Genomic DNA, 25,318 nt, shown 5'->3' on the forward strand with positions numbered 1-25,318 from the left:
CCACAAGTCCCAACACACCTTGTCCCTCACCATCAATATGGGCATAGCTCATGCAGCCTTTCAAACAGATTCAGCACAAAGCTGGGAAGGCTTTGTACTCTTCAACTCAGTCTCTTAACTCACACAGGGGAACTTTCCTCTACAAATGATTGTAAATCTCTCAGAAATGATTAGAAACACCAGACAACACGATGCCTAAGATGGAGCTATAGATGTATCTCCCACTCTCAAGAGTTACACAATTAATGAACCAGTTAGTAGATTAAATGGGTTGTCCATTATGCAGACCCTGTGAAAAATATTCATCCCTCCACCTCAAGCAATCATCTTATGCTTTTAATTTCTCTCCTGGTAATTTACACAATGCAAAGCACATAACATAATTCAGTAATTCTAGAGTGCTCTTAGCTTTTCACCTTTGCTTTTGTTTCTCTCTTTCCTTCGTAATACATGGTATAGTTGAGTGTGTCCATAAGAGGACAGTGAATATGAATTAGAGTGGAACTCAAACCAGACAACTCCAACTTCAAAAAAGACTTGATAGAAAGAAAGAAGGGGTGGGAGAGGGAGAACCCTCAAGTATAATGAGGCTTTTCATCAGTTTTGGCTTTTAATTACCTGTGATATCCTTACATTTTATAAACAGTTGAGAATCTGCCATATTTCTATGATCAAATGCTTATCTCTAAATAGGCTGTTTATTTCAAGGATTTACACAGCATGCAGTTTATGATCATATAACTATAGAAAGAAAGCAATTATGATTTTTCCCTGAAATGGCATAATTGACACCTTTTGCTACTTTTATTCACGTTCCCTAAATAAAAAAAAAAAGTATTTTAATAATTCAAAAGACAACATGTGCCTACAAAGCAGGTTTCTGTGCTCAAAGGTAAAACAGGTAAATTATGAGAAACTATGCTCTTAACCATAGTGTAGTAAAAAGTAGAATATTTACTGGGTAATATCCCCCAAATTTGCATTAAAAAAAAAAACAAAAAAACCCTGTGGATCTTGGAGACCTGGAGTTCCCTGACCATTCCTCTGCAGATGTGGAGCAACCTCCAGCAATCTGCACTTCCGTGAAAGTGTTACAGGTGAATCTACAAGTCAGATTAGGAAGGGTTAACCAATCTGTGTCTGGCACTGGGTTCAAGGAACCCACCACTGAGAACGTGAGTACAGTAGTTCAGAAACTGCTCTGCACATTAGTATCACACCTGGGTGATGCCTGCCTTACTTTAAAACCCGTGGCAGTGAGACCCACACGTCAGTACATTGTAACTTCCTAGGTAAGTTCAGTGGACAGCAGATTTATGAACTAATGCCCTAATCCACTTTGGTAGTTCTCTGTTCTGACTGCCCATCAGAATAACATTTAGGAAATTACAAGCTAATAATAATAATTTTTTAAAAAATGCCTGGACTCCTCTGTCTTAAACTGGCTAAATAAGAATATTTGGACCTGAAACCTGAGCCATGGCTTCCACCACTACCCCCTCTTGTTCCTAAAATGATTTTAATGTGGTCTGGATTGAGAAGAATGAGTATTGTAGATTCTAAGGTTAATAAACAGTATTTAAACAATAAGCTTTCATCCAAACACCCTTTTTCTGCAAATCGTATAATTACGTTTGCCAAATAAAATAACAAATTAAAAAGCAAAACAACCTCTCCTTTGAAGGAGGCTGCAACTCTTCTGGTCAGATAAATAATATACTTAGATGAAATAATAAAAGAATATTATGAAATACTTTCTCAGTATGGATAATATTTATAAAACGGTGAAAACCTTAAGTGTTGAGAAGAAAACTGAAAGTGTTCTTAGTTTTCAGCTCACATTAACTAGGTGTACAAAGCATCCCAAAGTGTGCACATTCTCTGGGAAAATTAACAAAGCTGACCTGGAGTCAAGGGTTTGAGAGAAATAAAAGTCCTCCAGAGTTGTCCAAGCTGACCACTGCTTTCATCTTTGAAGACTGTCGTTTTCCTAGACAATCAAAGTTTCAATCCAAGTTCCCTTCAACAGCTTTTAGGGCCCATAACACCAGTAGCAGTTTATACACCAGTAACACAAGAAATAATAAAAACTTTTCCATTTTTGAAAGCCATTTGTTTTAGCTACTTACATTTTGTATTTGTCACATTATTAGTTGCATATTACCAATGAGAAAAATAAGTCCCCGGAGTTGAATGACTTGCTTAGAAGTGCCTCATCTTGATCAAAATTCACTCACTGAGACTACAGCCATCATATATCTAGAAATATCCTTTATCCATTTGTTCCTAACCCCATTTTTATGCTCTGCTTCTGTGGGGTGTGTGTGTAGGGGGGAGTTAGGGTATATAGTGGTAAACAAGATAGACTCCATGTTCACGTGAGACAAAACAACAATAATTCTGAGAGCAGCCATAATTTTAGGTACTAAGTTCCTGAAGAAAATAAAGCAAAATACAGGTTTAGGAAGTGACAAGGGAGAGGCTAGTTTGGGAATGGGAGTGGAGGAATCCCTTTATGGGGAGATAATACCCCAGGTAAGAGTTAAAAGACACAAGATAGTATCATGCAAAGGCCGTCCAGCAGCAGGAAGCTGGGGCTGCAGAAGGAGAAGTGTACCCTCCTTCCCTTTATTGAACTTGGCTCACCTTGGAAGACATACTTGAAAAGTGTGTTATTTATTAAGAGCCCAGTGTGTCCTCAACAAAGTCAAAGAGATGCCGTCAAAGGCCTTTAGTGAATTCACTGTTCAGAAGTAACCAAAACCCCAGAGACAAGAGGCAAGTGCAAAAAGTAAATGCTCCATGAACCCGAGAAAGAGAGGTGAGAGCAGCACATGGAAATGAGGTGGACATTTCTCCTTGCAGGTTTCCTTTTGTTTGTCTTTTTGATCTTAAAATTCCACTTGGCTCCTCAAGCTGTGGTTTTAACAAATATTAATGAAATGCATTTGCAGCAACAATTCCCTTTATTTGGACCTCTGTAAAGAGCAGAAAAACAAAGCTACTGTTCTTTATACTGCTGTGTAAATGCGGGCCTTTCTTTGAAGTGTGTAATAAACGGTCGTTTTATAATCTATAGTACCTGAAATATTTAGCAAAACAAACCTTACGGGGAAAAAAAAAATGCCAGCACACTGTTTAAAGTAGATTGGTTTGTTTGAAAACTGGCTTGGAAACCAGGAGACAACACTGAAATAGCAAAGAACTGGCCACAATCCAAAAGTCCATGGGCATGAGATTGTACAAATAATAATGGTGTATTCAATCTGATATAGCAGTGGCAATGAACTTCAGTTTAATGCAGAGTAGAAAAAGCAAGTTGAGAAAAGATACCGTGCATGATTCTGTTCATGAAATGAGTAACTAAGCAATGTATTATTTAGAAATTCAGAGGTTTATGATAAAATGTGAGAATTAACAATACAAAATTAATGTTAGCAGTCACGTAGTGAGAACAAGAAGCAGGATACAAATGAGAAAGGGTCACAGAGGGGATTCAAAGGTCCTGAAAATGAAATTTTCTGTTTTAATCTAAGCAGTGGAAAATATATATGTGCGTGTGTGTGTGTACTCATGTTGTTCTTTACACCCTGTATATGTTTTAAAACATATTTTGTGTATATTCAATAATTAATAAAGTGTCTTTTTCAACTGATTTAGGAAGAACTCAAGATCATCTTCACTTCAATGCCACCTCTGCTTCGTTCATATTTGCATATAAATTCCTTTGTTTTTTACACTTGTTTAACATCTTTTCTTGCATTTATTCAATATTTTGGTGGACACGGACTGCAGAAAAGGGAATGTAATCCCAACCTTTGGAAGGGAAAACATGTTAAAACGCAAAGTAAATTGTGAATGGAAACAGTGTTCCAGGAGACACAACATGCACGCCCCTCTTTGACAAGACCTGGAACCCACAGTGTCCTGAGCTAATTGAAACATGACACAGCACAGGGTCTGTAAGGAGCACTGCAGCACATTTGCTTACAAGCGTGTATTTTACAGGAAACCAAGGATTAATTTTCCCAAGACTCATAGGCAAGTACTTCCAAAAAAGGGAAAAATAAAACTATTATATATCCGTGCAAATCAAAATTCATAGAACAGTGGCAGGCAGCCAACCCAACTATTTCAGGTCTGCTGTCCCATCTGCTTGGCCTGTTAACTGTCGGAAAATACAAGCAAATCGCTTCTTCTGCAACTAATTCTCAATAGGGCTCCTAAAAACCAGACTCCATGATGCAACTTTAATAAGACAGAACAGCTTATTATGATCAATAAAGCAAAGCCTTCCAGCAGTTGCAGAGCCAAAAGCTGGCTCAAATGCCTCTTGGGTGGACATGGAGCCTAAATGCCATCCTTGCCCAGCACTGTGGAAGGCCCCAGGCCAGGAAATACCCAGATACCAGGAAGCAGCTCTCTGGCCTGATTCCTCTTCTGCAGATGAACCCAAAGGCGTTCTCTTCCTGCTATATTTTATTAGCCCCAATATGTGGTAATTAATTTACTGCAGGCCCTTAATTCATAAATGCATCAAATAAAGCCTTACATGGCTTTTGGCAAATTGTAGTGACTAGAAGTTTGTTCAAATGCTGCCCATAAGTCAACCCCTTCAGCTTGTAAAGTTCAATTAGAGAGTTCTTAGCTTATTGTGGGACTTAAACCTTCAAAGAAGGCATTATTCATGCATTTTCCATTGCCAAAAAAAGAAAGCTGGCAATGAAGCAATTCCTAGAATGTGGATCCAGGCATTACCAAGAAATTTCAAAACTCCAACTCTCAATACCTAAAGGCCTCCACTTTGGGGGAAAAAATCCCAGTGAGCTGGAATAGACTAAAATTAATCTAATTAAGTGCGGAAATCTACATAATAATAAAAGTCTGTCCAAGAGTGCACAAACATAACAGCTTACTAGATTTTTGTTGTTGTTGTTGTTGTTTCTCTATATTCCTCTTCTAAGTGCCACTGATAGGTTCCTGAACGTCTAAAACAGACTTGGGACTTAACTGGAGGTCAGGAAAGGACAGTTTGAAATGGCCATCGACTCCACAATGAGCTTGCCATCTTAGTTCTCACGAGCATATCGTCTGACTAGCATTTTCTGAGCCTGCATGTTAGCTGATGTGTATGTTGTCTTTGTTTGCTGTCTACTTCTGGCAGGGCATATGACAGCTCTGCCCAGGGCTAGAGAGCCAAGAACTTTCCCTCTGATGCTTTCCTTCCTGGCAGGTCTGTGGCTGCCCTCAGGTATGAAAGAGATGGGTGTATTTTCCCAAGAGTACACCATTAAGTCAGAGAAGTCCTGGGCAACAAATCTCCACGTCTGTCTGCAAAAGAGGAATTTGGTCTTGCCAATTCGGTAAACATCCCAGCCTTCCTATTGCTGTGCAGCAGACTTAGATGAGGGAGCAAGAAAACAATTCCACTGTGAGCTACTGCCAAGGAGGCCAAGGCTCTCAATCTCCTTGAAGCTAAAAACAAATTAGCAGCTTTGCCTGCATCGAGCCGCCCATCTGAAAGGAGGCTTCTTTTCACTCCAGCGTTATGAACTGTTCTCCTCGAAGATAACACTTTTAAGGATATAAAAACATTTCCTCCAAATGATTCCACTGACACAATAGCACCAACCATGCACATGCACCACATGCACAGCACCCACTCCCGGCTTGAGGAACATGGGGGAGCCGAATGGAGGAGAGAGGAGTGTTTTAATCATGGCTTTCTAGGTTGATGGACAGTCATGAGTTGATTTGGCCTCCTTTTTCTTCATTCATCCTTTCAGATGACAATATTTATTGGTGGCTGCCCACATGCTCTGTACCAGAAATAACATTCATGAACCAGGCAGAAATCTCTGCCTCAGAAGAAGACATCCATTGAAGTTTATAATCATCTTTCAGGGTCTTCATATTCCAAGAAGGGAGGCAGGTACCTTTTATTAGGTTAAAGCAGGTGGGCTAAAAAGATAGCACCTTTCTTGGCTGAGAACAAAAGCTTAAAAACATATAAGTAAATATGTGCATCCAGAGTGAGTGGACCTCACCACAGCAGGGTCCCTTGGTGCTAAAGAGGAGTCTTCCCTGCATCTGTCCCTTGTGGAAAAGAAACATGCTAATGAGACCTGTTGTCTCAACTTAGAGGTGCAGGTATTGAAGGGTTGGCCAATGAAGAAGTGGGGTGTTCTGCAGCAAAGGAAAAAGAGTTTGAGAAAATCAGCTGGGAGACTGCTCTTGTTGCTAAGTAAAGATTAAAAGAAGGGAGCTCAAGGGCTGGGGATGTGGCTCAAGTGGTAGCGCGCTCGCCTGGCATGCGTGCGGCCCGGGTTCGATCCTCAGCACCACATACCAACAAAGATGTTGTATCCGCCGATAACTAAAAAATAAATATTAAAATTCTCTCTCTCTCTCCCTCTCTCTCACTCTCTCTATAAAAAAAGAAGGGAGCTCAAGCCCAAGACAATGAGCCATAAGGAGGTAGATAGGACTGGGGTTAGAGGAGTCTGACCATTCCAAATACTACTAAACCTGTTTTATTTAGAAAACCAAGAGCCAAACAAACAACAACAACAAAAGGCAGTTTGATGACATAAGATATCTTATTCCATTCCCACGCCTGTTTTAAGTTTCCAAACTTTGTCTGAAAAACCAAGCATTACATCACAGTTGGGGTGTGGGGGTGAAAGGGTGGCAAGTACACAAACTGATCTCTCTAAAGAAGAAAAGTGATGATTATGACAGTACATTCCACATTGAAATGATCTCAATTTCAGGCTACTGGTCACTACCAAGAAATCTCAACAAAGAAATTTAATGCTAATAATTTTCTCATCCATAAAATGGGGATAATATTATAGTCAGTAAAATAAAAAACTGGGATATTAAGTCAAAATTTATATAATGGAGAATAAAGTCTTTGCCCTGTTTTCTTAAAATTGGTATCAAAAAAGATAGTAGCTGGGAATCAGAGGAAACTCTTCTGAGGAAATGGATAAAAGACCAAGGTAGGTGGAAATCCAGAGATGTGAGACTCTCCAGAGAAATGATACATCCAGATACTCCTATATCAACATGTTCTTTCCAACATGTGGCTCTTCGAACCAGCTTTTTAGCACACCAGTATTAGAAGCAGACAACTAAGGATCATCAGGTATTCAAGGTAAGTCACCAACATTAAACACAGAGGCCAAACCAAGCACACTAACCAATAAGAGAAACTTAAAGGAATTAGAAATAATGTTGATAGGAAAAAAGAAAAAAAAGAAGGTGATTAATATCCTCAGAGAAAAGAGAAGAGACTGCATTCATGAAACTAGAATAGGAAGTTTTTGTTTGTTTGTTTTGGTACTAGACAGTGAACCCAGGGGCATTTCTCTACTGAGCCACATCTCCAGCCCTTTTACGTTTATTTTTTGACAGTGGTTCTCACTACACTGTTTAGGGCCTTGCTAAGTTGCTGAGGCTGGCCATGAACTTGTGATCCTCCTGCCTCAGCCTCCTTAGTTGCTGGGATTATAGGAGAAAGCCATAGCACTCAGCTAGAATAGGAAGCTTTTGAAGGGAACAGTTACAAAAATTCTTTCAAAAGCCTTTAGAAATTAAATGAATATGCACAGGTTTGTCAATGAAAAGACAATAAAAGGACTGAAATTTTTTTCCTGAAACCAGAAATATATAAATATCTATAAAACCAGAGTTTTGAAACCAGAAAGAAAATACTAGAAAAGATTGGTACAAGAAGTTCTTTTATTTGCTTGTTCGTTTATTTATTTATTTACTTGATACTAGGTAATGAACATAAGGACACTCTTACCACTGAGATACACTGCCAGCCATTTTTATTTTTTATTTTGAGATCAGGTCTCACTAAGTTGCCCAGGCTGGACTCAAACTTGAGATCCTCCTGCCTCATCCTCAGGAGTAGCTATGATTACAAGTCAGTCACCATGCCCATCAGTACGGGAAGTTCTAAATCAAGATAGAATTCTAAAACCATAAAACATGGAATGTAAATTATATTCTCTCCAAAGAAATATATCTATACAATTTTGAATATAGGACCTCAGTTTCCAATGAGAGGATCAAGCTCAGCACCAACAGGTTTTTAAAACACTCTGGTCAAAGATGTCACTGAGATATGTCAGAATGTTGGAGTGGAGGAAAAGATGAACACAAGAGTTCAAATGCCCAGCTAAATACTGAGGAGCTCAAAGCAATGGGGTACCACTTTCAAAGGGCTGAGGAAAAACGATTTTCAACCAATTCATCATCCAACCACATTCCTAGCCAAGTGTGAAGTAGAAGGGAATGTATTCAGGCATTCAAGATTTCAAAATTTTTATTTCTTATGAGCCCTTTCTTAGAAATCTATTGGTGTCTCACCAAAATGAAGGGACAGACCAAGAGAGAAGAATGCACAAATCCAGGAAACAGTGAGGCAACAGCAGCTTCAGCATATGGGAAAGATCTCAGATTTTTACAGCTATGAATAATGCTTTAAAGAATCAGTCCAGAATGAAGCAGGTCAGAAGACTATGGGAGAAACTGCTCCAACAAATAAAATGTATAGAATACTTGATGTTTTTCAACACACTGAGAAACAATTTATAATTCCAGCATGATAGTTCATGGTGAATTAGTGATTTGGTACTGAGAACACTAAGCAATCAAAATACAAGTCAAGTTTACTCCAGAGAGAAAGCGGGATGAAAAAAGAAAGTTATCATAGTACAGGGCTGTGCTGTGAATAATATATTCATAGTCAGAGCAATGTAAATACTGAACATTTGACCTAATGGACAAATTGCTGTGGTAGCTGCCTCTAAGATGAACCCAAAGTCCCTCCTTCTGACTTCCTTCAAATGAGTACAGCTAATAGGCTGTCATTTCTAACATTAAGCTATACAGATGTGATGGATTCCATTTGGGGTTCTTGCTCTCTCTCTGGTCTTGCTGGAGAAGAAAGCAACCATGTTGTGAGCAGTTCTATGAAGAGGCCCACTGGGCCTAGACAGGAGTTAAGGCCCTTAGCCTAGCAGCTGTGAGGAATTAAAGCCCACCAACAGCCATTAAGTGAGCTTAGAAGGGGGTCCCCTCAGCTTCAGCCCTGACAGCAGCACCTGCCCACGGCTTGTCTGGATCCTCACAGGACAGCTTAAGCCAGAAGCACCCAGCCAAGTCACTCCCAGATTCCTGAACCACTGAAATTGTCACAAAATATATGTTTGTTATTTTAAGACGTGACATTTTGGAATAATTTGTTATACAGCAATAGAAAGCTCATAATTCATAACTACGTTGGGAGTACAGGTGGTGATAAAATATATTTGTGTTTAAGGAGGCAAGAGAGCTAAGTCATTATCTTCCAAAATAGGAGGTTCTAGAAAACATCTGAAACTGAAATAAATAACCAAGAAATAGTCATGTAAACATGTGTCTTAAAATACAGAGGGGAAAAAAAATGCTAGCTAAAGAATTCATTTAGTTACCTCTGGGGAGTAAAAACTGGGTGAGGGAAAGGTGGAACATGAAACTATTATTTTTTGTTATAGACCTTGTAGAACTCTGTGGCCTTTTAAACTACATACATGTGTAACTTGAATAAAAGTTAAAAAGAGAATTAAACTGCATTTCTGTGTTAACTCTCCCATATCCAATAACATCTCTATTTCACAGTGGTCTTTAGGGCATTTTAAGGAGTCTATACTAGTAGCACAAGGAGTACTGAACCAGGGGTTTCAGGACCTGCCAATGGAACCCACAGGAATCTTATCTGATAATGCCTCCTTGGAAAATTCAGAGCATAAAAGAAGCATCAGCCTGCTCAGATCAGATCCCACATTGAGGGCTAACAGTTCAATAAATGATTTGGGTAAACAGAAGTTAGAAGTATATCTGGTCCCGGAGACTCGAATTGGGCTTGCTTATTCAACAGGACTTGGCAGTAACCCAGAGGGTTATTATGAATAATGCCATCTTGGCCGACTATTTGCTAAGAATTTTGTTTCGGAAGCCTTAAAGTCTGAAATGATTCTGGCACAAGGAACACCTTATGATCTTTATATTCCTTTGCTACCTAAACGTCAGGGATTTTCAAAAGAGCATGTACTCCAACCCCTCCCAAATTTTGCACATGAGGAAAGTTGAGGCCCAAGGCCAAGGAAGCACAGCTGGGGTGTAAAAGATGAGGTTAAGCCTGGTTCTAGAGACACCTACTCAGTGCTGTCTTCCAGAGTTCATCTTTTCCCTTGTACCTTTATCAAGCTCCCTCACAAGTCCCCAGGTATTTCTGACCTCCATTGAACTATTCAGGTTATATAAAATGCATCAGTTTTCAGGGTGAGTAGGGATCATGTCAGCAAAAGCAGAAGCAGCTACAGGAAGACTGAATGAACTGCACTGGTCCTTCCTTACACATACACATATTAACACAAACAGGGATGGTGATGGGAAGTGAGAGGTCCCAACAGACTGATATTTAAAGGTCACGTGGTTTTGTTTTTCCTTTTAGCTGGTTTCCCTTTCTTTTAAAACCAATATACTCTAGTCCCCTCACAATTATAACAATTGCATCACTTCGTTTTCATTTAGGTTTCCTCATGGGTTAGCTGCAGGGCTTTTCTCAAGAACAGTTTGTCCAGTAGTAGTCATGACTGCAATACCAAGAACTCTTGAGGATTCTGCAACAATACATTGTTTAAAATTCTACTAAATGGAGAGATATTACAAGTACTTTTTGACCTAAGAAATTGTGCCCTTCCTCTGTATGAAATATAAAATGAACCTTTGGCTGAGTTATTGTAAAAGGAAAAAAGACACAAAACTTTCTCATATGCCTTGACAGTCAGGTACTGTCACTCTTGATACTGAATATGCAAGTCAAAGTCTCATGCCCCTCAACAGAATATCTGCATCTCCCCTGGGCAAAGTATAGTGCAAAACCTGACCCTACTGATTAAGACCAGACAGATGAGCCAAATCCGGAGGAAAAATAACCGACTTCTCAATAAACCAGAAACTGGACACCTGAGGATCTAGCTTAGCTGCCAGGCCTGATTCTCCAGAGGAAGAGCCTGTGGTCCAGCCCACCTGATCCTGGAACTCGGAGGCAGGCATATGGGAGCAAGAGGATGACATCCCTCCCATACACCACCCTTAAACTGTGGAACCGAGTGGCTTTGAATTCTCTTTTGGACCCTGTCTTGATTGCTACACAAGTCAGAAATTCCTCATTTCTTTTTTCCTCACTATGAGAAAATAAAGACAGTGATGCTAAATCACAGCTCAAATATTTAACATTTACTTTCAACACATGACGTGCTTTATTGAAATTCCATACTTGGAAATGTGCTACTTGCAGGAAACTGCAAGCTCAGAGGGACTAGTGCAGCTGATGATATTTATTCTAAGAAGACATTTGATTCAAGAGACAGAGATAAAGTGAGATCTCCTAGAAGGTGCACACTGCAAGGATCCTCTGGTGACTGACTAGGGATTTTAAGGTAATGCTCTCCTCCTGAGTCACTAATGATTAATGTGCAGTCAATATAATTTTAAGTAGCTCACTGCATTCTGCTTTTCTTTCTTTTTTTTTTTTTTTTAACAATGACCCTTTGTCCCCTGAATCCCACTAGGTATTTGTCCAACTATCAACTCAGAAATTAACTTAAAAAAAAAATTCCTGGTAAATGTGCTTTCAGTCACCTGCCAGGCAGGGGTCTATGGAAGAGAAGTTCAACAAAGCTCTTGTGGTTTGCAATGAAGCTTGTCCCAATTCCCAGCCTGTGGCTTCTTCCCTTGTCTGTCCTTGAATATTGAAAGATTTCTTGTACCCAAAGCACCTCTCACATGCAGCTACTCAGTCGCAGGTACGGAGTGTATCAAGCCAATTTGCCCAATCCAATTCCAGTGATGGTTCTGCTCTGCTTGCAGTATCCACCCCACATTTGTTTGGACAAGAATAATTTCACATGTGTGCCTGAGAGGCACTGAGAAGAAGCAGCCAACTGTGTGCACTTCTTGGGACTGACTGGCTTTTCATACTATGAAGTGACTAGACCTTCTCAGAATGCTGAGGGATGCAGTGGAAAGCAGCCTTTAGTCTCTTTGAATAAGCTGCCCTGTGCTGCTACTCAAGCGAAGGAAGACACATTAAATGTCCTCAGTCAGCTCTTTCGACTTGAGTTACTTCAAAAGTTGTCTGTCAACGTGGATATCAAGAAGACATCTACATGACAGCATACAAACCGTGCACATGTACATGTGGGTCCCAGAAGAGCTGGCAGGATCCAAGCTGCCCACTGGGCCAGGAGAACATGTGGCGCTGCCTCTCTGAGGCACGGGATGTGGTTGGCTATTTTTTTTTTTTTTGTTATGAAATACATAGCTGAAAACTACATTTAGGGGATTTCAGTAAAAAACTATTTGGCGAATATTAAACTTAAAAAACATTTCACTCTATAAGTGAACCGGATTTCCACATTTCAGTCAAACTGACAGGCAGATGTTTGTTTGCTTTTAGCATATTTTGAAATAACTAGTTATATTCATCTACACATACACACAGAGGCTCAAAACCAGGAAAGGCCAATCACTTTAGATTGGAACTAGAAATTTAGATAAAATGCACTCCCCCAAGTCACTTCATTTAGACTGTACCACAGTTTTTCCATAGAATAGTAGAATTAATTATGGGAGACTTCCCATAAATGAGAAAAATGCTAATTAGATGGTGTTTAAGAGCAATATGGAAGATTTCCCAGATGAAAGTGTTTTAATAATAAGACACGGGCCTGGTGTGTCATGTGTCATGTCAAGGAAGCAGCCACATTTCTAGCAGGGATTGAAATACTATATAGTGCCTCTATTACACATTGAATCAGAAGGCTTACTTACAAAATAAATATATATGGGTGTATGGGTGTGCCATATATATAATTGCTTGATTTTCTATTCAGTTATAAGAAATTATAAATGAGCAAAAAGGATTTTGCCTACCTCACAGCACTTTTTGTCTGCCCTCCTCTTGGGTCTCCTGACTAGGTTATGTCAGAGCCTGATAAATGTTCTGCAATTGTGCCCAGAAGCCCAATTTCCCCAACTTTCTCTGCTAAGAACAGGTTTTTGAAACCTATGATAAGCATTTTTCCATATTATTTCCCTTTTGCCAGGGAAGTATCAGCCAAACTTATTTGAGAACAGAAAGGTTGTTTGGGAAGGGCAGATGGGAATGCTTTGGTAGATATTTATGTGAAAAAAAAAAAAAAAAAAAACAACTACCTGGATAGTTCTTCCTCCTGCTGAGGGAAGAGAGAATAGGAGTGGAAATAAAAGATGGAAGTAGGCAGAGCTTGGGTATACCAGGGGAAGATATGTATATGGTTTGACTACATCAACTGACAAATTACGTATTATAAACAAGTTATGGGACACAAAAGGTTTTCAAAAAAAAAAATCTGACCCTTCATCCTCCCTTATTCTGAAGGAACAGAACCCAAAACACAGATGTTTTCAGAGGCAGAAACACAAGTGGCTCAGAAAAGATGAGTGACAGACTAATTTTTCTCCCCCGGATGTTTGAATTTCTCATATTTAGAAGTATCTTTTAATTTCCTTCATGGGGGAAGAGTCTGTAAAATGTCATTGTAGATACAAGGAGAAGTGAAATCCAAACCTATCATCCAAGGCTCCCCATTGAGGCAGAGCCCCAGCATGTCTTCTTTTGGAGAACCCCCTGCACTTGGCTTTCTGTTTCTAAACCGTTGTGATGTGTGCTATAAGAGGGACCTCTCATCCTCATTCTGTTAAGTGTAGGAATATGGATATGGACAAGTTATGCATATGACTTTAAAACTCATCTCTTTTTTCATTGAAATGTCAGTTGGTCCAAAGATGGGCAGGGTAAGACAGGCACTCTGATCCAGTGTAAACTGAAGCAGTTAGGTAAAATGTGTTCCAGCACATGAAAAAATGTTTCTTTCCACTCACTCAGCAATTCAGTTTCTTGTAAACTGATACCAGCATAATAATTCCAAATTCAAAAACAAAACAAAAAAAAAACACTCCATACACAAAGATATACTAAGCAATACTACTCATATTTATCTAGTGAGTTGAAATCAATGTGTCTACATCCATTGTTAGAGAAATTTAAATTAAATTAAGCTTTGGTGTGTCCCTTCTATGGACTATTTCATAGCAAAGAAAAATGCTTCTCAGAAAGTGTTTTATTAGAGAAGTATGATGAGCACTGTAATCCCAGCCACTTAGAAGGCTGAGGCAGGAGGATCACAAATTAGAACGCAGCCAGGACAACTTAGCGAGATTCTGTCTCAAAAATAAAAATAAGAAAAGAACTTTCAATGTAGTTCAGTGATAAAGCACTTATCTAGCATGTGTGAGGTCCTGGGTTGGATCTTCAGCATAAGGGAAAAAAAATAGGGCAACTACTTAGGACTAATAAGTTATTATAGCAAGATGCAGGATATAAGGTTAACACACAAAAGTCAATCACTTTCCTATATACAAGTAATGAACACATGGAATTAAACACACACACACATACACACCAATATCATTTACATTAACACCCCCAAAACTGAAATACTTAGGAATAAATGTAGCAAAATATATACAAGATCTATAAAAGGAAAACTACAAAACTCTGATGGAAAAAAACATCAAAGAACTAAATAAGCTCAGAGATATTCCATGTTCATGGAAAGACTCAATATCGGCAGGATGTCAGTATTTCTCAGCTTGACCTATAGATTCAATGTAATCTTAATCAAAATCCCTGTCAGTCATTTAATGGATATTGGCAAATTGATTCTAAAGTCTATTTAGATAGGTAAAAAGGAGCCAAAACAGCCAACAAAATATTGAAGAACAGAGTCAGAGAACTAATGCTAACTGACTTTAAGACTTACTTTAAAGCTATAGTAATCAAGACAGAGTGGTACTAGAAGAAGAGACCAATAGATGAAGGGATATTAGAGCCCAGAAACAGACCCATGAAAATAGACTCAACTGATCTTCGACAAAGGAACAAAAGCAAGAGAATGGAAAAAAAGACAACCTTTTTAACTAATAATCTGAAAAAAACTGGTTATGTGTTAAAAGAAAAAGAAAAAAAATCTAAGCATAAACCTTATATCTTTCAAAAAATACACTCAAAATGGATCAGACCTAAATTTAAAATGCAAACTAGAGTATAACACAGAAGCAAATCTAGATGAACTTAGATTTGAGAAAGACTTTTTAGATACAACAGCAGTACAATCCATAAAAGAATTAACATGCTGCACACACTTCATTAAAATTGAATTTTTCTGCTTTGCATAAAAACAGTCAAGAGAATAAAAAGACAATCCAAGGAATGGGAGAAAATATTTGCAGCACCCATCTGATAAAGAACTGCTATCTAAAAGATCTCTCTTAAAACTCAACAAGAAAATAAACTCTATTGGAAAAAAAAAAAAAACGGCCAAAGATTTTACCCACTTCACCCAAAAAAGCATACAGGTGACAAATAAGCATATGAAAACAGAGACTCCATGTGCTATGCCATTAGGAAAATTCACATTAAAACAAGAAGACATCACCACGCACCTATCAGAACGATGGAGGACCCCTGGTAAAACCCAGAGCTGAAGAGGAAGTGCAGCAAGAGCAGCTCTCATTCATCACTGGTGGGAAGGCAAAGTGGTGCAGCCCCTTGGAAGACAGTGCCACAACTTCTCACCAAACTGAACTCTCACCATGGCACCCAGAAACAGCACTCCTCCCCCATACTGACACTCTGTCCACACAAAAACCTGCATGTGGATGTTTGTATCAGCTTTATTCATAACTGCCAAACTTGGGAGCTACCATGATGTCCTTCAATAGGCGAACGGATAAACTGTGTTCTATCCAGACAGGAGAATATTAGTGCTTCTAAGAAACAAACTACCATCCATGAAAAGACACCAGGAAACTTAAATGCATTTAATGATGTGAAAAAATTCAATAAGACAAGGTTACCCACAGTATGATTCCAATTCTATGGCATTCTGAAAAGGGCAAAACTATTGAACAGAAAAAGGTATCAATGGTTGCCAGAGGTCAAAGGCAGGGAAGGACGAACAGGCAGAGCACAGAGGATATTTAGGGAAGCGAAAATATCTCTGCATAATACTATATAGAATATACCTGTTATTATATACTTGTCCAAATCCAGAGATTACATAACACTGAGAGTGAACCCTAATATAAACTATGGACTTTGGATGAAAATGCTGTGTCAATATAGGTTCATCAAATATAATACATGAACAACTCTGGCTGGGAAAGTAGATGATGTAGGAGGCTATGCATGTGTAGACACAAGGATTATATAGGCAATTTCTATACCTTCCTTTCAATTTTGCTATGAATCTAAAACATAAAGTCTTTTTTAAAAAGAATGCATCTAATGAATGAGCACAACTATTTTTTAGACTCAAGCAACAAAAGTAGAACTAGTCAAATGGGACTACACAAAACTAAAAAAGCTTTTGCAGAGGACAGGAAACATCAACAAAGTGAAAAGGCAACTTTCAGAATGGAAAAAAATATATTTGCAAACCTCATATCTGAAAAGAGGTTAATATCCAAAATTACAAGTAACTCCTTCAAATCTATAGTGGGCCATAGCCTTGAATAGACATTTCTCCAAAGAAGACATACAAATGACCAAGTATGTGAAAAGATGTTCAACATCACTAACCATCAGGGAAATGCAAATCAAAAGCACAATGGGATGGGCCTTTAGAACATGATGCTAAAGCAGTCAGCTATGCAAGATGACTATGTTCTAGTGACCTGTTGTACAAGACTGTATCTATAGTTAGCAATCTTTATTCTAAAGAAAGTGAACTAAGTGGTACTTGAATATCAGGTTATGCATTTTTTTCTTCTACATTTTTACTTTTCTTCCCAAATGTCCTAAAATGGTCATATATTCCTTTTATAATCAGAAAATAGAAACCATATTGAGGATATGCATGACTTAAGAGAAAAGGCATGCCAAATATTTTGTTTCTCTCCTTTTGTTCTGATTAGCCTAATAGCAACAAGGTTGGGAGCTGAAATATAATAAAATGTAATCCAATTTTATAATGGATTAAAAAAAAAAAAAAAAAAACCATCAGTGACAAACTAGGTTTCTGGAACTGTTTTTGACTGTCTAGACCAAACTTAATTTAAAAGAAATATACTCCTGACTAGAAAGTTACATTACTCAAATTTAAACAGGTATCAAGAGCATACCACTTTGTTCCATGAATTTATTCAACAGTCAACAAATAAGTACCATGCACTGACTCTGTGCCAGGCACCAGGGATCCAACAGTGAGCAAGACAGATGGGATTTGTGCACTTAAGCAGCTTGCAGCAAAGTGGGGCTGAAAGGGATGGTTTGTACACACCAACCCAGCTGAAGCTCATTCTAGAACAACTGCCAAAATCAGATGCTAAAACTATAAAGAAATTTTTATCATTCCATGCTTAAAAAAAAAAAAAATCTAGCTATTACATCACATTTTACTTCTTCTTTCCATACAGCACTTTGAGAAATACACAGGTACTTCTGAGTGGTAGTAGAGAGAAATTCAGAACCCAGGAATAGTGTGAAGAAAGCAAGGGCTTCGAAAGTCCAGCTGCAATGAGTTCAAATACAGATTCGGCATGCTGCCTGGCACAGGTGAATCTCCTTCTATGACTTCATTATTAAAATATGGATAAAGAGGGTGAGCTTACTTCGGATTTTATTCTGAGGCATAAAGGAAACCATCTGGTAAGTGTGCCCAGCACAATGCCTGGCACAGATTTAGTGTTCAAACAGATCAATCCTTTGTCTTATCTGTAAAATATTACTGTTTAAGCATAAAAGCAAGGAATCAAGGACAAAGATGTAAAATTCAATGAATGGGAGGAATGCAGTAACTGGCAGGGTACAGGGTTTCTTTGCAGGTGATGAAAACGTTTTGAAATTAATTGTAAATGATGGTTGTTTAACTCTGAATATACTAAAAACCAATGAATTGTACACTTTAAATGGGTTGATTGTATGTTATGTAAATTATATCTCAATAAAGCTGCTATAAACATTGTGTAAAAAAATCAATGAAATACTCAGATCAATATGCTTAGATGGGCCAACAGCTAATCTTTGCAACTAATGAGACCATTTCCATTTTGCAATCAGAAATATATCTTCAGTTCAAAGTCCCTGTAATGTCAAGATTCTTTCAAGATTTCTGTACCATTCCTTCTTTACAGGGAAAAAATTAAAAAGCAGATAGGACAATATGACACACACACACACACACACATACACACATACCCTACAAGACAACCTTAATCTTCTACACCCATGTCCTAAGAAAAGCTTACTTTTTAATGTTTTACATTCTGTGTTCACACATAGTAATAAGTTTCATGTTGGGCGCTGTGGTACATGCCAGCTATTTGAGAAACTGAGTCAGGAAGATCACAAGTTCAATGTGGTGAGACACTGTCTCAAAATAAATATTTTTAAAAAGGTCTGGGCACATAGTTCAGTGGTGCAGCACCTGCCTAGTATGCATGAAGCTCTGGGTTCAATCCCCAGTACCACAGGGGGGAAAAAAGTTAGCTATAATATCAACCAACAGAAAGGGCTAACGACATGCCTTTATATGGAGAGTTTGAAAGTTCTTGCTGCATCTCTTAACACCCAATGTCACCTTACCAACATACACACCCCAAATGAACCAGAAACTAAATGTTTGGCCTAAAGTCAGTAAGCTGAATCCTACTTTAGAGCAGCACATTTTTCACACTGGCAAGAGGTAAAGTGACCATGTGTGTTGTTGCTGTGTAGCGAAACACATTCACTCATGCTACCCAAACTTTGGCCACATCACCTCATTGGGAAAGCACAAAACAAGTAGTGTCAGGAGTAAAGCAGAACAAACCAGGAAAATGGCCCAAAGCCCACGAAACCTCTACCATCCTTTTCCTCTCCTTCATTCAATAGGTCTTTATGGTCTACTGTATGCCCACGTGAAGACCCACTCTCCATTTATACTGTCAAAAGCTGAAAACATTTTCATTCATCTTAAAAAAGAAAATACTTCAGTGCATTTTGTTGTTGTGTATTATGTATCCTTAAAGGTTGTATTTTTATTTAAAAAGTGTTTGCTGGCACTGGTGTGCGCCTATAGTCTCAGCTACTCGGGTGGCTGAGGCAAGAGGAACACTTGAGCCCAGGAGTTTGAGGTCAGCCTGGCCAGCATGGCAGAAACCCTGTCTTAAGGAAAAAGAAGCAAGGAAGGAAGGAAAGAAATCCACCACTGTGGTCCAGCAAACACGCAGATCTGATTTTTCAACTTGGTGTGCCTTTTCCATTGGCAAAGTGGGCAGTAAATGTGCTGTTTGGAAGGACATGGCCACCTTTGGGCTGCGCTGCCACCAGTGATATATCAATCCACTCTCTTATGGGCAAACCCCACTGCAAGGTGGCCCGGGGAAGGTAAGAGAGAAGTTGATGGCCCATATACTGGGTAGGACTAACTAGTAGTTTTTTTCAGTCCCTCAAAACCTCTGTGGCATTCTGGTAAGAATCCAGACTGGACCCCTTTTCCTGTTATCACAGTGATAAAACTATGCTCATCTTAAACAAAGTCACCTGTTGAATGGGGGCTGATTTACCCCCAGTTAGCACTTACAGAGAGCACCAACCATTGGCCATCTCAAAGCTCCCCATAGCGTGTGGTTATGATAATCCCTAATGTGAGGTGTAATGAAATACACAAGTTAACACTGTTCAACTTACTCCCTTTGTGAGTCAAAGTTGAATTTATAAAATCCCAGAGATATAAATAATACCTCGCTCTGAACAATTATTGCACAAACTCCATGCTTAGTTGCTGAAAACACAAACTCAGCCTGGATTAATGTTTAATCTCTACTCAAGGTAATCAAAATTTTAAAAAGAAATGTTTTATTTGAAGTAATAAGATTGTAAGTAAATACTGCAGAACAGGAATGACAATACCATATGTTAAATCCATCCTCAATTACACAGGATCATTTGCCTTTTAATAAATTAGTTTAAAACTCCCTTATACTACACAGTTATAACTTTGGAGATAGAAAAGAAACAGAAGACTTTTAAGGACATCTCTAGTGGTTCAAAAAAGAACCATTTATTTCTCCAGTTAATTACCTTTAAAACATTAATTCCCCAAATCACTTTTCTTTTCTTGGAAGCTGAACACATAGAACACCACGTGAGGAACGTCCTATGAGGTGGCAAACCTCCCTCCTCTCACACCTGGTGCCAAGTCTTCCCATTAAAATCACATTCCCTACCCTAAGTTGCCATTTGAATTTCCATCATCCCCTCTGAAAACTCCCCCTGATTCTCAGAGTTCAATTCTTTTTTGCTATCTTAACCACTTCCCTTACTAGTATGGGTTTCTAAACTACTTCAAAAATCATGCAGCAGAGACCACACAGAAATGAAACTATCGTGTCTGGCTCATTGGAGAAATCAACAGTAAGGACCATCCCCACCACATTAATAAATTAGATAGATTGGTATCAATTAGTGACTCAAGATGCCCCTCAAATCTTCTGTGGCATTCACCTTGAGGTTTAAGGCTGGACCCTCTTTCTCAATGGTCATTAGACAACCAGGCTCATCTGCCACACTTTAGCATCTTGACTGGCATTACCTACTCTGTGGTAAATAAGCAGGTGACCTGACCATTTTATACTTTGGAACATGAAGCAATAATACATGTGATTTCCTTAAAGGGAAAGAAACAGATGGTCAAGGAACTTGCAGACGGCTCAGCTTTCCACCTTGACCTGAGACTGTAGTTCTCAACTGTGTTTCAACATTAGAGTGACCTGGGACGGTTCAGATAAAACACCATTGACAGGTCACCAAACCCACTAGTGAAATGCTGTGGTGGCACCTGGACGTCTGCATGTTTTTAAAGCTCCCCAGGTAATTCAAAGGCACAGTAGTGAGAACCACTGTCCCATAACCTATAGATGTCTGAAGGGCCATCATTGGCAAATGCCAGGTTTCTTTCCCTCACTTCTTTTTCTTCAGTAGCTTTGCCTAATCATTAAGAGACTAGAGGGGATGGGAATGATACTGTCAGAGCAGGGGTAAAAGACCATCATTAACAATGGACTATAGACTTAGTTGAACCAAGAATATTTTTGGTTAAGTCCCCCCAAGAAATATGAGTCAATAAAATACAAAAAGACAACACATTCACAAGAGCTAAAAAGCCAAGTTCAACACATATGCATTTATACACACTGCACTATATACCATGCTTTTTTCTTTCTCAAAAAAAAAAAAAAAGAAAGAAAATCAAACAAATAATTATACATAGTCATGTGTGTCCCAAATGTCAGGAATGAAATACTGAGGAAATTCTTTCCAACATCTGTGAGTAATTTTGTACAATACATCATTGCTCCTATGCATTCACCTTAAAGAAAGATCAGAGTAGAAAAACCAAACATCTAAATGTAGTAATAGTTTTGCTCTCCTATTAAGCATGGTCTGAAACTCACTAATTTTTTCCAGAGGGAACTTCACTAGTAATTCTTTATTTCAGAACACAATTTAGTTCTTACAGACAAGCAGGACTTCATGTACTGGCAATAACAAGGGGTGGGGGTGTTCAAAAATTGTGAGTAAAAGAACCATCCTCTAGTGAGGAATTCCAAGCACAAGGAACAATTAAGTGTTAAATAGGGATTTCACATTCCAGTCTCACTATTCCCCACCACAGCCAAGAAAACCATGAGAATATTCAACATTCCCCAAAGACTTTCAATATGAACTCTTAAGATTCTAGAACCTTAAAATACACACACATATACAACTTTCACACACATGAATGCACATAAAAAATTAGGTTTGTGCAAAAAACACTACCAGTTATACAATGCCCTCGATGTAAAAACACCAGGGAAGGGATTTTACCCAGCTCAATCTACAGAACATTAGTCAAAGCACCTGACAGTTTTATAAGAGCTCCACTCGAAGCTCTTTGTTTAGTGAAACTTCATACTATCAAACTATTGTATCTTACTTTTCACTCTCTTTTCCCCAAAAACGACGTCTTTAAGCTCTGCCAAATAACTGGCTCCAAATGTATTTGTTCTATGTCTGTTTTTCCCAAAAGGGAAAATTTAATGGTCAAGTGGGCTTCATTTTTAAGTTGGTACAAGGCTTTAAATACACTGTACTGAGAAAAGAATGCAAATGGAATGCTCTAGAAAATGGTTGCACATTAAACACACATCTTATATCCCAGGCAGTCACCAAGATGAGCTCTTAAATTCTATGGAGTCATGTTTAGTTTTATTCAGCAAAAATTTCTCTGTTAACATCTCCAGCTCCTTATTATCATCATGGAAAACATCCATACATCCCCAAATCCTGGAAAATGTGGGTCAGTAAAGAGAAATTGAGAGCTGCCCAAGGTTCTGCTACGTACGGTGCCTGAAAGCCCTCGGAGGCTGGGTCCACCATATGAATGAACAAAAGACATCCACAGAGACAGACTGAAGACAGCATATAAAAGTAGGTACATCAGAATCAGGAGACTGACTTTTCAGAGGGCAGTATGGAATGGTGAGGCTTTATATATATCATTATCAAATAATAGTAATCATACCTCGGCTCTTCAAACATATGACTAGAGTATCAGAATTCGGCTTCAACTCACGCACTGCTACAGTTTTAAAGACAGACTGTATTTTTCTAAATAATCCTATCTTTTATTAGAGGTTAAGGTTAAAAGTTGAAACTAAACAGACTTCTAAGCAAACTAAAAAACAACCCAAGCTGTCCCAGAAAGTTTGTGGCTAATTTTACAACATCACCCAGTGAGGTCACACTGCAGGAACTCAGTCCTAGCCCACAGTTAAATAAATAAAATCATGAAAAGCACTGAACTGATGAGCCTAAGTCACAGCTAAGAAATGGGGAGACAGCACTTCACTCCAGTGAGCAATTATCCAGGTACAAGAAAAGCTGACTTCAAGTGTATGGAAGTTAACTCCTGGCTCCTTCCAAATCTGTTTTGTGTCCCTGAAGAAGCTGCACCTAATTAACTATGATCTTACTAATGTCCCAACTCCTTTTCTATACTTTTCACACTGAAGAATCCTTCTGAAACCCTTTCCCACCACTTCTGCTCCAGGGAAAAATCCAAGAGAAGGCAAAACTGTGCACAACTCAGGGGAAGGTGACCAGACAGAAGCTTGCCCTGGCGCTTGGGGGAGGGGTGCCTAAATAGACAAGCAAGCTAAGAACAATTTAATTCTGGCTCCTCTTACCATCAATTCCTCCCAATGTGGTTTCACAGTATTGTTTTAAATTGGTTCCCAGAATGTCTAAAAAACCCCAATTAAAAATATAATGAGGGAGAAGATGAAAAACCCCAAAATTTCTAAAGCCAAAAGTAAATTTTAACCATCACTTCCATGTAAGCAAACAAGAAAGCACACCATAGCTACTATTTTCATTTCCTTTTCTTGTGTAATTAAGTCTTTTTCTCTCTTTCTGGCACTGTCCACAACAATTTTTTTTATCTAATTATGAAACATATCATACAAGAGTAATGTAATAAGTGGAATTCAAAGCCTTATCGAAAAATTTTTGTTTTTTTCTATCTTGAAACAGCTTGAGCTACTTCTTGCCCAGCAATTACTTCCCCCACCTACTCCCCACTCCCACCCACTCAGTCTCTTTCACATATATTCTATCTTCTCCCTTTGAATTTTGGCCCTCAAATTTTTGCCTTGATTCGGGGGAACCTAATGAATGATTTTGAGTCTCGGACACTTCTTGTTACTCTCATCTCGATTTTTAATCTTACAAATGACAGTGATTCGCAACTGCCAACCCCTTTAAACTTGACCAGTTTATCTTAAATGGGGAAAAAAAAGTGCCCCCAGTTCTTCATTTTCCTTTGTTCCCTTTGGTGTACTCTGTGATGTACTTCTTCCTTATATTCCTCTACCTATTCTGAAGGAATCAGGGTGGCTTCTCAATCCTTGGCAATTGGTTTTTAGTATTTGTTGGCCTGTTAATGACATAAGCCATCTGAAATACCCTGTACCTGATGACCATGTGCTATGAGACGTGGCCAACTCTAATGTGGATCCACTACCAGTGTGGCACATGCACTGATTTATATTTCCAATAGCAATGACACATCAATCCATTTCTCTTGTACCTTGTTTCCCTCATGACTAATGGACTGCACTTGCCAAAAGGCTTACTGAGTTAAGGGGCAGGAAAGGTCTCATGTCTCTGGCCACAGAAGAAATGACTGGCTCAACTAGGGTGTATGCCTTTGACCTTGGCTCCATTAGCTCTGAGCACCAACCAGCCACAACCACATCATGACAATGGTCCTCGCTAGGTACAAGAACCTTTGCTCCATCCAGAAGGTAAACATAAGCCTCCATATCACAAAAGCAATCACATCAAGACAGACAGATTGTCTGACACACCAAGACTAAAATGAACATGACATCTATCACCCTTCCTAACTTCCACAATACTTTTTAGGGGAATACCTTTTAGGGTTACCCTGACCCTGATTCTTACATTTCTTCCCTATTAGCACTTCAAGTGGAGAACCACTTTTAGGGGCACCAACTCATCCTGAAGGTAAAAGCATCCATGAACAAGAAGACGAACACAGTTCTTAGGTCAACAAAAATTCAGAGAGCCTTAAAAGCCTCTTTTCTCTCCTCTCTGAATATCACAAAACAAATTCCCCTCACAGATGGACAGAAACAAAACAACACAGGGTATAGGGCATAGGAAAATAAAGAAAAATAAATTGTATTTACCTTCTTCTGTTTCATGCCACACGATCCCTTCCAAATTCACACTGGTCCCAGGTTCACAGGGCCCCAGACACTCTGGCTCTGTCACTACTCCAACTTCACACGTATTGACACCCACGGAACGAGTCCGAACCAAAAGCTGTTCAACTGGTGCTGCAATATTGGATGAGGATGGGGGAAAGTAGGAGGGTAGAATCTGAGGCGTGAGACTGCTGGAAATCGGTGGCGGTGGTGCTGGCACTGTGAACAGGGGGTCAACCTGAAAGACAGACAGGCTTACTGCAGAGGCGCTGCATTCCCGAGTTCTTTTCAATGCAATCTGTTTACATCGCTTCTAGAATACATCATCATTCCAAATTCCATTTGCAATTATAATCTACTTTGAGTGTTTTAATGATGCCAAAATATGAAGTAG

General features: G+C 38.9%; 1 protein-coding gene across 7 annotated transcripts in view; it reads right to left on the minus strand.

The window, feature by feature from the left end:
• The window catches only part of Znf608 (zinc finger protein 608), a 107,219-nt gene that overhangs the window by 38,708 nt on the left and 43,193 nt on the right, over positions 1-25,318 (minus strand). For all 7 annotated transcript variants that reach the window (XM_046460235.2, XM_046460240.2, XM_058584206.1 and 4 more), the window contains one exon: positions 24,907-25,162. In XM_046460235.2, coding sequence (XP_046316191.1) covers positions 24,907-25,162 — 256 coding nt within the window. The remainder of the gene's footprint in view (positions 1-24,906; positions 25,163-25,318) is intronic.

This window comes from Marmota monax, unplaced genomic scaffold, assembly GCF_021218885.2.
Source record: "Marmota monax isolate L192 unplaced genomic scaffold, Marmota_monax_Labrador192_F-V1.1 WCK01_AAM20220418_F8-fsc00006, whole genome shotgun sequence".
Classification (NCBI taxonomy): domain Eukaryota; kingdom Metazoa; phylum Chordata; class Mammalia; order Rodentia; family Sciuridae; genus Marmota; species Marmota monax.